The following is a 16,642-nucleotide window of genomic DNA, read 5'->3' as shown; positions in this document are numbered from 1 at the left end:
GTCATAGTAATCTTTGTTATTATAATGAATTTTAAATTAAGTACTAGTTTCCTGTCAGATCTAAGCATCAGCCTCTTGTATATCATATTCTGTGCACGTGGATTAATAGAATGTGTTGTTAAGGATAAGTTATTAAACTATTTTACTGAATACAAAGGAGAAGGTCATGAATGTGTCATTTAGTCATTAGTTTATGTTAGCAGACTCTCAGACTGAAGAGAGACACTGAGACATGGCACGCGAGAACGTGCATAAAGTCACATCCTTTGGACTGTTGCGGAAAATCTTCCTTAAGAAATACACTGTCCAGCAGCATTAAAGGAGACATATTATGCTAATTTTCAGGTTCATGATTTTATTTTGGGTTACTACTAGAAGAGTTTTACATGCTTTAATGCTCAAAAATCAGTTTTCTCATACTGTCCAGTGCTGCAGCACTGTATTCCACCTCTGTCTGAAACGCTCTGTTTTAGCTCCTGTCTCTTTAAGGCACCCCTCCTGAATACGAGTCTGCTCTGATTGGTCAGTTCACACATGCCTGAGCCAGCACAGCTAACAACAACAGAGCAGCTGTGCTAAATCAATTCTTGTGTGCCAAACTTGTCGCTAGGTATAAATTATGAAAATGTGTGACATGGTCACGTAGTGTGATGTCACAAAGTCACAGAATTAAAGGCGGAACTACTGACGAGGCGTTTAAGGAGCAGGGTTTTCTGTAGGAGAGAGGAGCGATGAAAAAGTGATTGATACATGTAAAGATTGAACAGTTGTTATGTAGCGCTGCTGTAAGGGTTATCATACTTTGGCTAAAAAAATGTCACCTGCTGTACTGATGCACCTCTACGCAAACTCTCAAACTTTGATCCGTCTTCACTCTTAAACCCAAACTTCTGGCCCGATGGTAATACATCATCCAAGTCTAATACAGAGGAAAAGGGCGATTTGCACAACCTGCAGCCACAATGAACCTTACACCATGAAAAAAAAAGCACAAATGTGACACTCTGCTAACATCTGCTCATGTCTGCTAGAGCTAACGTCTTCTAAATCCATCTGCAATATTCACACTTTTGCACTTAAAATGGATTCACCCGATTATCCTTTGCATGGTCTGAATAATGAAACCGATTTATCCAACTGTAAGTGAATACATTGGTGTAAGTCATGTGGCTGAGGTGTGCTCTCAAGCTGTCAACCATCACAGAGCAGTGGATACAGACAGCCAGAGACCAGAGAGACTGTGTGTGTGTGTGTGTGTGTGTGTGTGTGTGCGTGTGAGTCCATCACTGGCACCCACTGTTCACTGAAGCGACTCTAAACTGGACAGGCCAGTAAATGTGGTGGGAGGGAACTACAGCGGTCACATCTACGGCGTGAGCGGTCTAAGTGGTAATATCTCAGAGTAATGATGGATCTGGTCTCTGACTGCCTTCTCCTTGAACTGCAGACAAGCCATTGAAGGGCTGAAAGAGCCGAGACGGTCAGATGGGACCTGACCACTGGATAAACTGAGAGAGAGACATAGAGAGACAGAGAGAGAGAGGGAGAGAGAGAGAGAGAGAGAGAGAGAGAGAGAGAGAGAGAGAGAGAGAGAGGGGGGAGGGCAGAATATACACACCTGCAGTTGCTTAAAAAGTATTAAACATCCTGTTTTTTTATTGTTTAGTTTTGTACTATATCTTCTTTTTTTGTATTTGTTGTTCCTGTTTTATTCCTGAAATAAAAGGTGATTATTCTCTAACTGATGTGTAAAAATACACATTTGGTGCGCCCCAGTTAACAAATAGTTAAGGTGCATACCTTCTAACCATGGATACTTACGGTTGGATTATGGTTTGAGACCTTTGTTGCAAGTCATACCCCTCTCTTACGCTCCCCATGTTACCTGTCTACCTCTGTGCTGTGGGCTTTTTAATGCAGGTAAAAATGTGCTTTTAAGTTCTACTTCAAAGTAAAATTCGAAAATAATTGTGTCCTGGTGGTCTAGTGGTTAAGGCACATAGGCTACTATCTAAATGCATTGGCTGCAACAAACGATGATTTTCATTATCGATTCATCTGCAGATGATTTTCTAGACTGATCGATTGATCGTTTGGTCAATAAAATGTCATGAAATAGTGAAAAACATCCATCCCAGTCTCTTAAAGTCCAGGGAGATGTCTTTAAATGTCTTGTTTTGCCAGTCCAAATTCCCAAAATTTTAAGATTTAAAATGATTTCAGAGAAAAGCCGGAAATCTCCATATTTGAGGGGCTGAAAAATTACTTTAACGACTAATCAATTATCAAAACAGTTGAAATTCAAATGACTGAGTCAGTTCGAACTGTATTATCTTTTATTGCTTTTAACATTTTTGAATTTGTTTTTTAACATTTATATATATATATTTTTTTTATTTGAAAAAGACACATTTTCTTTGGTTGTTCACCTCTGCATTTCCCTCATTGTGTGCCTTCTTTCTCTCTTTATTTCTTTTCCCTCTCATTTTTGTTTGTTGCCTGAGGCTGAGGTGGAGTGGAGGTTAGGGGTTGAGCATTGTACTTCTGCGTTTTTGTATTTTTTTTGTGACTGTACAACTTCCAATGTCGGCGCTCAATAAAAATACATTGAAGAAAAAAAAATTGGTGGCAATTGTTGCCCTAGTCTGTAGTAAACCCTGGGTGACTAAAAGCAAACACTTTGCTGAATGCACTTATTTTCTTTCTGGTGGCGAGTTAGATGAGTGGATTAATAATGCCGTCATATCTCTCTGTACAGTCAGTCGCTCTCTGCAGCTAACAACAATGCAAGTGTAAATACAAGTCACCATTTTACTGGGGAACATGTATCAGACTACTTCTTGGCTCTGCATGGTTGCCAGGAAACCAGCCAAGACTCCAGGAAGCTATTGTGTGAAGCCAAGAAGTAGTCACAAACATAACCCCCCGTAAAACTCTAAACTGTTTACAATTCTGTTTTAAAATACATGAAAAATAGCTCAAGGAAGAGGTCGTGGTGGGTGTATCTTGTTATCATTTGACATAGCCCGGCTAGCTGTTTCCCCCGCTGGCTGTAGCCTTATAGTTCATGGACAGATATGAGAGCTGTATCGATCTTCTCCTCCAACTCACCATCAGAGAGTGAATAAGCATATTTGCCCCGAAAGGTCAAACTATTCCTTTAAATTCCATCAATAGATGAACTGCTTTCAGACTCCAAATTATGTCTTTTTAAAATCTGGCTGATGCGAGGAACAAAACCATTAGTTCATATAATAACTGTTTAAAGGATATACTTTATTCTACATTACATCCAAAATATGAAGTCTGTATTTCATTATGTTATCACTTTAATTTGAAACTGATCATTCAATTTAATTTAAATTACTGAGTGCAAAAGGATCAAGGCTGTGCTTATCGTTCTTTTTAAGCAACTGTAGTTATTGTGAATGAGGATGTGTATGGGAGAGTCTGAGACAAATCTAATTCCATGAGAACTCTAGCTAGGTGACACGTCCTAAAAGGTCAACGGGTATTATCTGCTCGCATTTGCCGCAGCAGCAGCATTACCCAGGTTCACAGTGAGCTTCACTCTGCCTCCATCCAGCTCCAGACGCAGGGTGTCCGCTGACTGCTGAGAGGTGGTGGCCATCAGCAGCCCAAAGGCCCTCTGGGACATGAAGCGGAGGGACACATCCTCGGCCTCCGTGTGTATCGTCCTTGGCAGCAGCACCTTCAGATACATGCTGCCATCATAGCTCACCATGGTGGCCTCTGGGGATTTCAGGGAGAGAAAGTGTTAGCAGACACTGAACCCCAGAGGGAATCAGAATACTAAAAAATTAAAAACACAAAGTGGCGTTTAAGGAATGAAACCTGAATTCTATTGGAGCATATCTCGCGTGCCGCATGATATAATTTTAGATTGCAGTTTTCATCAGTCGCACCAGATGGCAGAAAAGGCCTGGAGCATGTGAAGACAGTGGCTAGATTACAGCTGCAATCAAATTTCAGAGGGATTTATACCCATCATAGCGCAATACAAGGGGGATTTCCATATATCCACATACTATTAGCTGCCAATGGTCTGCGTAATTTGGCCTCTCTGTGAGAAAAACCATCTGCATGGTGAATGCAGAGTGATTCAGGCCGTTTCACTCTGCAGCACTGCATTTGTAATGAAGCACTGGCAACGTCGTCATACTGAAAATTCATTGATGAATCACTGTTCTCTAAGGAGAATTTACTTTTGAATGGCTTCAATGACAAAAAAGACCTGATTTTTTCTTTTGTCCTTTCATTGGCACTTAGACTGCTTTGTGAACACAGAGGGTTACTTTGAGTCCACAGCACGGCTCTCATTAAACATGTAGATATGTGCATGGTCATGCTACAAATGCAAATTAAACTATATTGTTAAGGAGGCCGGACAGAGCAGTAAGGCCTGATAATGAATTTTCTTTGTATCTACATTTTTTCCATCCGTGCAGGCTACTTTCCAGCCGCTACACACCTATGTTAATAAATAAAATACTGGCCAAAGTGTGTTAAAAGCTTTGCAGCAGCATTTTAAAATATTCTGCCCATCCCTTACTGTCAAACTTACCCTTCTCACAGCTGGGCCCGAGGTAGCCAGTACCGTTGCAGTCGCAAATGTGCCTGTTCCAGCCTTCCCTGCAGTGCCCACCGTTGGCACATGTGTCTCTGGCACACCTGACATGAGTTTCCCTGGTGCAGAAGCTGCTGACACCTGTGGCGCCCTGAACTTCCGCCAGCCTCCACAGGTTACGGCTCTGTCCGTCAATGAAGAGGTCCCTCACACAGCCCACGTAGCCGAGGCTGAGGGATGCCGTCCACACCTCAGGGGGGAGCATGAGGGCTTGGCGGTCCTCGGGTAAACCTCCGAGATACATGTCCCCGTCTAGGTCGAGGATCTCGCTGCCTTCATTAGCGGCAAAGGGGATGCTCTGGCTGTTCACGGAGATAAAGCCTGTGGGGCAGGCAGTGAGTCAACTTGTACTTATACAATGTTTTTGTTGGAGAAAATGAAGACAGGTGCGTGTGGGCTGTGCTAAGTGAGAAGTGAGAACAAACTGTGAGATTGAGGAAGTGGTGGGCACTCGTCTAGGCTTGTCTTAAAAAGTGAGGATTAGGACACTGTACTGCCAGTCCTCGGGAGTTGATTTTGTGAGCAGAAGCTCAAACCAAAACTAGCTCTGGAAAAGTGAGTGATTAAAATGACTAATCTTACCCTGCTTGAGAAGGAAGGAAATGTATTCATAGAAAGGTAAGGGAAGAAATAGTAGAAAGTAAGAAATAATCTCCTACTAATAATGCAGGCATTTGGATTGTACTAATAAGGTCCAATTTGAGGTGGCTGACTGTATAATTGGCCACTTGTGCGATAGGTGAACACAGATTTCAAAATGTCATACATAGATTATAACAACTAAAAATATCCTTGTAATTAAACCCGAATATGCATGCATGTTTCTCTGCAGTGAAAAAGCAGCAGCTCTGATATGACTGTATCAGTGCTGGCATAGTGTGACTTCACAGCTTGGGACCTTTTTTCTCCTCCACAGCTACAGCTGGAGGAAGTAAGAAGCAGAGTACAGCACAGTAACAGAAGCAGACAGGAGGCTTCCCCTTGCCGTCACAAATAAACATAATTCTCTTACCGTTGCGCCCTCTCCTCTGGAAGTCCACATGGCACCACTCGCCGTCATCCAGCCTCTTGTTGCTGGCTTTCAACTTGATGCTGCCAGAGCCCATATCCATGACCAGGTAGAGAATGCCGTCCAGTAGTTCGATGGCGAAGAAGTCGGCCCTGGGCTTCTTGTCGGGCTGCGTTCCCTGCAGGCTGCCATGGCTGAACAGCAGCAGGCCGCTGGGCTCCGTGGTGCGGAAGTCAAAAGATATGGCGCCCGTCTTCTTTGTGTTCCACCTGGGCAATGTCAAGTAGGCAGACGGCGTGTCGAAGGTGACCGGCTCCAGGGCTTCCACATTCTCACAGCTGAATATCAGGTCACCATGGATACTGATCCTAGGGTCTCGCTGTTCTGCCAGCTGTGACAGTTCCAGCCTAAACTCATTATTCTTGTAGACCACCTAATAAAGGACAGAGATGTTGTGGTGAGATGAAAGCCTAAGAGAGCAATAAATTCATTGCTCAGGTTGAATATTACTCATCAATAAATACCAGAATCGATATTAAACAGCAGCAGACAACACACTGATTCATCCATGAACTCGCCAGCGTTGTGTCACATAAACTGGCAGCTTTAATTATATGGATATAGAAGCACTTGATGCATTAATAAAAAAGAATAAAATCCTTTTTTTGTATCTCCCTGTGGTTCTGACACACGCTGTGCCTCCATGGACAGATAGAGGAAGCATGTAGAATTGAACACATTGTGTTTTCCTCGACGGTACCGACTCTTTTCATTTATTTTCTCGACCACAGATTCTCCCTCACCGCACCGAGAATCTGCCAGTTTTTTTAATCAGGATGTTTTCAGGTTTCACAATTTCTTCATTAACTGCGAAATTGTCATGGGAAAAGAAGAAGGCAGCTCGAGCTGATCTGCTTGTGAAAATGCATTTGGATTTAGATGCAAATGCAAACATTCAAATTATAGACGTTTAGCTGACTCACTCAGGAACGCACAATGGGTCTGACAGTGGAATAATCTTGAATCCGGGGCGGAGGAATCACAGACAATCGCACCTACACGATGACAAACAATTATGTGTGTTTATACTGAGTAAACTGAAAAGAGATCAAGTCCAAGCGGAGCTGGTGGGTGGGAGAGAGGTGGCCTCGATCCTTTACAAGCACAACACACAATTTATTATTTAAAGAGGCACATTTGGTAAATGTAAGAGGGCAGAAACTTGAGTGTTCATTTTCATTGGTGAGCTCATGATGCAGAAGCAGCTAAATGATGGTATAAAAGATCAGCTGTTTGTACAATAAACCTCCCTGTCTTCTGATGGACGTCTGTGTGATTGACTTGATATTTCAGATTAATCACACAAAATCCTTTTTACAGATATTTGCTCATACTAAATATAAGATACACAATACACACCTGTTCAAACAAAAAGCATTCCTCCGTATGAAGCTCTTCTTTGTGCTGTTATTGTATTATTTTCTGCCTTCATTTTGGGCTCATCAATATGCACAGCAGGACACAACCAATCCTTGTCTCATTTTGTATCAGTTGTAAGTCACCCGGAGCCGACTGTTATCTGCCGCACTACTCTGCAACCAGTCACTGCCCGAGGTGACACACCACGCTGCACAGCCGAGCTGAGAGGCAATTTGAGCCAATATCACACTTCACACTGCCTCAGTGTGACTAATTAAGCAGTGAAATCAGATGGTCAAACTGACCATCGAGAAAACAGACAATTTCCAAGCGGTAAGGTGCTCAATCAAGTAAGAACAGCGTGTTAGCAGTTACACACAGACACCGTTTACAACTCGGCGCTTCACATCTAACAAAAAATGCATCGAGGGCTACAAAAAGGCACACTGTGACCTCTGCAGGATGATTATATAAGCCAAAGGACAATACAGAAAGTGGAATCCTATTTCACCAATTCAGACGTCTGTTGTATGTGACAAGGATTACCGAGCATCCCAAAACACGAGAATAAAGCTCTGCTAGCGTCGATTGACAAAGCCCTCGTGTCTTCTCTGCTCAAGCGGTGAAGAATAACAGCAGTCTGACAATGAAGCCCTTCTCTGTTGCTAACAGCTGTGTGAGCACATTCTTCATAAGCAAATTGGGCCCAATCCTTGAAACATTAAAGTAGAAGAACCTAATGATGCGGTGTGGGATATCCTGTGGGCACACATGCTACAGACCACTAAGCTGGTGACTTCAAAGACGGATTCATCTCTCCCGCGAGTTGTTGTAGTCGAGACATTCGTCTGAGAGCGGCCATTATTTTTTCTGTACCTGATGAACCTGATGGCCTCTACCCAGCAGCGCTCATCTATTATCATGTAACACCGAGGGAGATTAGTCTTGGCCCAAACTCTCTACATTCATTAAGACAGGTAGCCCACCAAATAGATCCACTGCGTACACAATAAATATTTTAGGCACTGCTCGTTTCCTCTCCAACATGATGAGATGCATATTTATGTGGGAATTCTTTCCATTCACCACAGAGCTTTATTTTCTCCTTCATCATCAAACTCACAGCTTTGGCTTGGTGTGACCCGTCTCTGAACCTGACTTCTGGATTTCCTGGCAGAGCTGATCTCATTTGATCAGCCCTGCCTCTGCCGCCGTTCACCCTCATTATCAGGACTTTTTTGGGTTCTTTTTGTCACCCCATCTTTATGACTCTTTATCCTGTCATACTCTCCCCTGCATGCCTACAGCACATCTAACTATGCGACTATGCGCAGCAGTAGTAGGTCTAAACACCACCACCAGCCACACGCCTACAGAGCGGAGGCTGCTGCATTGGCAGCGATGCTGGGACAATAACCTGTCCATAAATAACATCTCATTTTCATTTTAGTGCACTCACACTGCGGAGTAGTTATGTAGACACTCAGTTTTTGAAATCCATTCAGTTAATGCTTGAATGCTTTAAAATGCTAATATTGTGGAGTTAATTAATGAATTGTAGCACGACTGTGACAAACACTTTCAGTTGAAATGTGTCTGTCCTGCAGTGTTTACTGGACAAAATGACCTGTAGACAGTTGGCAATTTGAGGGAGGATGAAGGGTTTTTAGCAAAATGACCAAAATGCTCTCCTCTTGTTAACCTGCCCCCCCCCCAAACTGTAAACTATTAATACTCTACTGTAGTCTATAGAGCAGTGTCACCTTCATGATCAAAGTGACAAGGTGAGAATTATAGACACACTGCTGCCTGTTCTATTTCTGTAATATTCCCATAATATTTCTGGAGCATCCGTTCTGCTGAAAATACACCCTCTGACGAAGCCACCTCTGTTACAAAATATTTTAGAGAAGACATGACTACAGATGTAGTTTCTGTGATAGAAAAAAGGTGAAATGTGGCAGGTTCACTACAGTTTAGCCTATTAGCATGCTAACTGCTGGGCCACATATCATGCGTGAGTGGCACGCGACGTCTGCTGCTGCTGCTGCAGCGCTGTTTCTTCTCTTTCTAGTTCACCCTTGATACTGATCAATAAAGATGATGAAGTGTAGCAAATTTCATGGCGATCCATCAAAACCACAAGAGGAAACGTCGGGGGATTAATGTCTGTGTGATTCGTATCTGATATCGCCGTGTTGGTGTTGTTCCGACAACATCATAATTAATGTTGCTCCAGGACCACTTTGCAACTGATCGATCACGTGATGTCATAGCCTTGCGACTTCAAATATAGACTGGAAATGTAAGCACATGGGCGAAGTTAGTCTTTCTAACACATTATTATAATTAAGGTAATAATATATCAAGTTCCACGTGAGACACAAACCCTGGTCTCCTCTGTGCTCGACCCCCATATCTTACTTCTAATGTGGACTTTTGGTGAGTTGCAATGATGGCCATGCACCAACATTGATCATGATGTGGTAGGAACAACACAACACGGCGAGATCAGATTAACCATAGTATTCATCCTTTGGAAAACCGCGAATGTCCGTTAAAATTTCACAGCAATTCATACAGACCTGACCAGCAAACCATCCTTAGAGACAACATAGCTGCAAATCCTAGCTGTGAAGAATTTGAGAACGTCTGTACCTCCTCTATTTATGTTTCATGGGACTAAACTTTGAAAAAACACATTTCTTTTTGTGGACACAAAGTACAGCCGTCTGAACATTTCCGTTCTTTGGCATAAATCCTGCTTTGTGGTTGGGACTTGGAAAGCGAAACTGCCTTTTTCGATTGAGTTCCAATCAGAAAATTTGTAACAGAAAAAGAAAAATCTTTTCATATAAGCTTTGGAAGCGCACTCAAGTCATGCTTGCAGTCTCCAACAACATCCAACGAAGTAATGAACCAACTTTTAACAAGATAGCATGAGTCTTTATAATCTGCCAAACTCTCACTGTGACACATAAGGAGGCTGCTGTTAGCTTCGTCAGGTCATTTCCTCTTTGTTTGCCGTGTGCAGTTTGTGTATCCCACATCTAAGTGACGTGTCTGTTCTGTCCTTGGTGCATTGTACTCCCAGCTGAATCCCATACAGCTGGATTTAATGGGGATGAAGAGCAGAGCCTAATAACAGTTTATAAGCATTTATGGAATAAATGGTCTTATATCCTTTGACGTAAGCGTCTCTGACAGAGGAAAACTCAGTCTGAATCGGGTACTGACCCCAAGAAAATATGTATACACTCTGACGCTTCTGCTACTATTTTAATTTAAACTACTGTCTGTTTCAGTCATGTCTCCTCCTAATGCTTCCATGGTTAGAGGAAGCATTTCTTTCACTTTTAATGCACAGAGCACTTCATTTGCTTTTTATGAGATTGCTCACTTCATTAAAAATTTGTAAGACCACGCTGAAATTGGGCATTAACCCATAATTCACTGCTTTGTCTTTACTCATTTCTTATGCTGAGGACATGATCTTGTTCAACATAATTAATGGGATGGGTACAGGCCGGAGTTAAAAAGCTATAGAAAAGCGGATATAGCGACGAAGACTGAGTTTGGACTGTGTTTCAGGAACGAACACGAGAAGAGGCATCGGTTTCTTATGGATATTATAGTTCTACGTTCTGAAAGGGAGTCCCACAGGAATCTATAAATGCATATGCTCTGCACAGTGCGGTGCAGCTGAAATTTTCTCCTTCAAATACCCTACAGCAGGAGAATCAATATGAATGTTGGTGATTTCCTATATGCAGAACATGCTCTGCCTATAGGAAGGGGGAGTGCTATCTGAGGAGGGGAGGATAGTATTTCCAGTCCTCTGCCGGGACCGAGGTCAAGCTGCACTCACATCTTTCAGACAGCCCATGAAGTTGTTGCTCACTGGGGAGCCCGGCAGGTCGGCCGTGTTTAGGCTGCCCCCGATGTAGAAGAGATCATCGGAGCCCAGCATGGTGTAGTCCTCCTGGGTGTAGCCGGTGGTGGTGAGGATCCCGTCCACCAAGATCGTCACCTGGGGGAGGGTGTGAGGAGAGGAAATGGCAGAAAATGGGGAGATTTTGAGTCATACAGAAAGAACTGGCCTAATTATTTCATGCTTCATTTCTTGATTCTAGTAGAGCTGGCCTTAATGCTGGATCTTGAAGGCAATTACAAGAACAGCTTTGAAGGGTTCACTAATCTCAGCTGATCCCTGTTTCTGATATATTAGCGAAATTGCAGCGCCGTCAATATACCATAAATATCCCTTACACTGATATTTTGGCTCCAAAGCAATATGAATGCTACAGTACACTCAATTAATTTGAGACTGAAGATATCAAGATGGCAGGCTGCGTTACTTGTACACTGGCTGCAACAAAACAAGATTATTCTCATATCAGTCTCATCAGCTCACAGAGACAAAGGAAATGAATTACTGAATATAGGAGAAAAAGTTAGATGCCTGTTGCCATGACAATAAGTCCACAGTTAACATGTAAGCCTGCACAAATGTCACAGCTCCCACTTTAGGGAGGCGAAAACAATTACCATCTCTTTGTGGGTGAAACATTTTCAATTTCCAGGAAAATCTACTGTGAAAAGATAATTGTTCTTTAATTGTACCGCTTGTGATAAATTGCATTTAAGGTTAAAAAGGAAAAGTGACAGCTCCAACAAGGCGGGACACACGCATGTTCACTATTTCAACTAATTGTTCTAATGTCTGATGTCAGGACAGTCACAATCACTTTATGAATCCAGGCTTTTATTGGAAAGGTATCAGAGACCGACATATGTAAGGGAGGGGAAGCTGCTCTCTCACCTTCTATTCTGTAAACATGTTAATCGACTGATTGGCTGTGAGATGCGGCCAGCATTGTTTTTTATTCATCTAGAAATCTCTAATACAGACACACCTTATATCACATTATACTAGTATATACATATACTCACATTATCATGGTACTCGCTTACAGAATAGATTGTTGCTCCACCTTTCATTACTCAGAACTGAATTAGGTAAAATGTAATTCTCTTACTGTGCAGCTTAAACATGGAATAATCTACAGAAGGCTTTAAACCTGGACTCCTTGCTGCCTCTGGAGTGGTTCAAAGCCCTTACCTCTGATCTTGCTTTATTTGATTGTAAATGCTTTTAACTATACTGTAATTTCATCTGTGTATTACTCTATTTATCTATTTTAATCTACTTTATACCTCATTGTTTTTATTTTCCCTATTTGTATTGACTTCTACAACATATTTATCCTGTATTTTAACTATGTCAGGATACCTCCTCGATGTTTTCTTACGAGGTGAAATCAATAAAATCAATATCAAAATAGAAATTGACAGCATTCGTTTCAAATTTATCATTTTTCATTCGGAACTTTTATTTTGAAACTGGGAAAAATTATAATTTAGGCTCTTGCCAGACAAAATGTTTAGGGCTGCATTTTACTGATGATTATTTTCATTATCAGTTAATCTGCTAATTATTTTAATGATTAATCTTTTATCCTGTAAAATGTCAAAATCCATTTACTATAATAGATGACAAAGAAAAGTAGCAAACCCTTTAAACTTAAGGGTGCAATATATAACAAATAGGGGGCAGCATATCACCAGAGTAACCGCTAACTGCTGCTGACTGTAGCTGCTGTTAGTTAGCTAGTTAGCTTAGTTAGCCATGCAGCTAGCAGTAAATGAATGAGTTCAGAGCACCGGGCGGGTGTTTGTGTTGACACTGCTACCAAAGAAGCTTTGGACGAGGACGAGTCAGGGCTAGCTTGTGAGCATGCTAACTTCAGTAGATATATTGCAACACAATACATGAACCGCATAGTGTCAAAACTGTTATTCCTTCACATTCTATTGATATTTTGAATATACTTTTTAATGTTTACAACTCAAACTACAAGCATTAATGGGATGATTTCTATTCAAAGAGGAGAGTTGAAAAGATGAAGGAGACACGGAGCTACATTTCTGAACAAGTATACTCCCACCACCACTGGATCCAACAGATCTCGACTTAACCCGATAACAGCGGTAAAGTTCAGAACAAATTGATTGTAATCACCCAGCCAGGTCTCAGTGAGCATACACAAAACAAATCATTTAAAACGTGGGAGCTGTGATCAAGTGATTGGCTTTTAAAAAGCCTGATGTATATTGTGAATTTAACTTTGCGGTGTCTATTCTGTTAAATCACTGGCATTTTGAAGGCAAGAGGGTAGGAGACAAAAGAATGACCTGACACGGCATGTTCAGGTGTCAGGTTTTTAAAACGAAGGTCCTGCATCACCTTTCTCTGCTACTGGCAGGTATTGATTTCTGTCTATCTCGCGGTGAAGGCTTCAGTATCTTTGGCTTAGACAGCGGACAATGGCAGGGCTTGACTATGGGTTGTTGATACTGCACATTGAAGAAACCTCTGAAAACCAAAGTGCTTTTATGTCTGGAGACCGATTGATGCTGCTCCACAGCGTATAGAAAAGCATGACCAATTTCTAATAACGGCTGTTACACCAAATCCCCAGACAGATCCTTTCAAAATCAGAGGTGAGGGATGAACGTGTTCAAAGGTAACTATTGAATTAGACTAAAATATCATTAATTAGAGGCATATAGCATGATAGTATTCAGGCTCCGGTGCTGGCTGGTGCCCTTTGAGACTGATCTTTCATCATATTTCTCAAGGATTTCCACGCAGCCAGTAGCTGATTTAAGGGAAACATATTTATGAATGTTAGTGGAGCTCAAGAGTTATAGTGGGAATTGAGTGCAGTGTTAAGGAGGTACAACAACAGATAACGTGTGTGCATGTTAGTGTGTGCTGTTCAGCAGGAAAAGGTGGATGCATCATTAATAAGGGTCAGACATGGAGAGAAAATCAGCACCAATCAGTTTGTCCACAACAGTAAAAAAAAGAAAAAGAAAAAAGAAGGACAGATGGGGAGGGAGATAGTAACAGCAAGAATTCTAGCCTGAAAAGCACCACCGGATCTAATAAAATGTTTCCAGCGGCACTCTCTTGGGAGTTACAGTTCTCCCTATCTACATGTCAGTGAGGTAACTTATCTGAGGGGAAAGCAATTTACACAGGGATCAAATGCATGGCTGAAAGCATAAGTGACGTTGTAAGCATTGGATTGCCGCTCCACTGGAAGCCAGGGTAAGGAAATAGATGTGGAGGAGGATGCAACTTTATATGCAGGTTAATGTGACAGGTTCAGGATATACTGGTGATGAGGAGAGCGTTGGATACAAAATGAGTCCTACTTAGCAAAGGATTGAAACATTTAAATGCACCGCACGTGGCAAAGAGGACCATGTTTGGTTTGGTTATGGCGCTGGTAAATTCATTCCTTCATCATTCATTCAGTCTTCACCTTTTTTGGGACAGAAATGCTTGGACTCAATTTACCTCCAGAAGCCCGATTTTCCTCCAGGTTCATTGTTGTGCTAGAAATGATCCACAGGGATCTTGTAGGACTCAGTGGTGCGACTTGTCTCCAGCAGATTTTTTTTTTTAAAATGCTGCTCTAATCTAAGGTAAGAATATTACATTGCACCATAGCTCAAGGCAGCTCTGCTTGAGTTGATACAATTTGTGAGCCTCAACATACTGAACACACTTCTCGAAATGTGCCAAGTGCATTGGCAGACTGAGGCAAAAAAGACAAAAGCGATTCTGAAAAACGTGCCGACACACCGTGTTAATGCTCCAAAAATATGTAGCAAGCACAGCTATGACATTACAACACTGGCATTAATCAGGTATATCTGATGAAAATGTCAAAGAATAAACCAGAACACATTAGCATATTATTCAGAGAGAAATGACTTGTGACTGCTTGTTTTTCTAGAACTGATATTAGTGGAAAAATGCACTAAAAAGCTATAAAAACCCACAACACAATGCTGGCTTTGCAGCTAAATGTAGACAGACGCTCTATGTGATCCATGAGGAGTGATGAGGAGGTTGCAACCTCCTTCAAATTAATGCATGAAACAAACATCAGTGCAATATTTCCATCATGTTTTGTAAATTGCGTCCACCATTTGAGGTTTGAATGGCTCTCTTTAATTACATCATCTCATTGCAGTCTCTTCATACACAACCTGAATTACATCCACCTACTGCTCATCTAAATTATCCAACTCCTACTGTGACATAGATGGAAACCTGGCTACAGTGGTGCTTTTAGCAGATATTTTCTTAGGAGTTGGCAGAGACTAAAAACAGAGCTAAAAGAGAGAGACTATTGGATAAACATGACTCCGAGGGATAGTTTTGCCTCTTAACTGTTTGCTAACAAGTTTGCCCTATCAACTTCACAGGTGATGATATTGCAGTGTTCACAGTTTGTTTAATCTTCCTCCAAGAGGCAAAAAATGTCTGCTACCACATGTTTAAAATTGCATGAATCTTCTTGGCTACTTTAAGGGATAAGCTGACATGTTTAGCTTGAAGCTGGGGTTGGCAAGACTGTAGAAACCAGCAAAAGCAAGCATCCAACCGAAAAAATCCCACCTCCTCCCTTCTTAGCAACTCCTCCAAAACACATGAGCGTGCACTGTCTGACTAGCTACAGACTGTTAAATGCCAAAGCAAAAAATACGTGTCACGAACATACCTCAGTCCGAATAGGCTACCCAGCGCAACAGTTGCTCTGGGTGTGTGCTTTGTGCTAACGTTAGCCGCTACGGGAGTGTTTTGTTGCCATTGCGGGCCTTTTATTGGGCTCAGGGGCTTGTGTGGTTTGTGGTACTCGGTTAGCGCCTAACCAACAGTCTGTCCCTTCGGTGTTAAATGTTAGCAGCTAACTGTCCACACACCAGAAAAAGAGCAACATTAGCATTTGGATTTTTTATGAGTAGGTCACCTAGCTTTCAAAACACACCACAGACTTTCACATTACACTTTTTACATTACACATGTATTCAGAGTTATATAAAAACTATGATTAATACTGTAGAGCTTTAAGGTACTGCATAATGGGAGTAATTGTAGAGTGACTACAGCCAAAGAAGAGTGCCAGCAGCAGGCTAACATTAAATGTAACGGACACATCCTGGGAATCTGTAAATTAGTTTGGGAATTCAGGGCTGTGCTTTGTCCACTGGACACAATTAATGAATGTGGAACCTTAGGGCCCAGTTGTACTTGGCTGGAGCACAGTACAGTAGGTACAGCAGTACAATATCGGACACATGCAATGGGTGTATTCATTATATAAAAGCTCTGCTCAGCATGACCTCCCTGATACTGCTACAAAGCTGCATCAGTGGCTGTAGCGACAAAAGTGGCTTTTTTTTGTTTTAGTGGAGTTTGTCAGAATCTGACAATCTGTGTGAAAATTATTATTCTGTAAAAGCAGAGAAGAGAGAGATGTATCTGCTACTGCAGTATACAGGAATATGACGTATATTGCTGCATGTGTTGTGTTTTTCTTTCAATTAGGTAAAGAGACCTTCACAGCTATCTTTTGGCTGCAGGAAAAAACACAAGCTCCCTGATTATAAAAGGACTCAGTGCTTTCCACCCAAGCAATCTATTT

The 16,642-nt window shown here is 41.8% G+C and overlaps 1 protein-coding gene across 1 annotated transcript in view; it reads right to left on the bottom strand.

The window, feature by feature from the left end:
* The window catches only part of LOC141007537 (neurexin-2-like), a 103,341-nt gene that overhangs the window by 72,630 nt on the left and 14,069 nt on the right, over positions 1-16,642 (bottom strand). Inside the window, exons 3-6 of the mRNA XM_073479899.1 lie at positions 10,945-11,106; positions 5,661-6,090; positions 4,586-4,969; positions 3,550-3,753 (exon numbers count right to left, since the gene is read on the bottom strand). Of these exons, the coding sequence (XP_073336000.1) occupies positions 3,550-3,753; positions 4,586-4,969; positions 5,661-6,090; positions 10,945-11,106 (1,180 nt within the window). The remainder of the gene's footprint in view (positions 1-3,549; positions 3,754-4,585; positions 4,970-5,660; positions 6,091-10,944; positions 11,107-16,642) is intronic.

The sequence above is a fragment of the Pagrus major genome, chromosome 13 (assembly GCF_040436345.1).
Source record: "Pagrus major chromosome 13, Pma_NU_1.0".
In the NCBI taxonomy this organism is placed as follows: Eukaryota; Metazoa; Chordata; class Actinopteri; order Spariformes; family Sparidae; genus Pagrus; species Pagrus major.
This window is presented reverse-complemented; position numbering and strand designations above follow the sequence as displayed.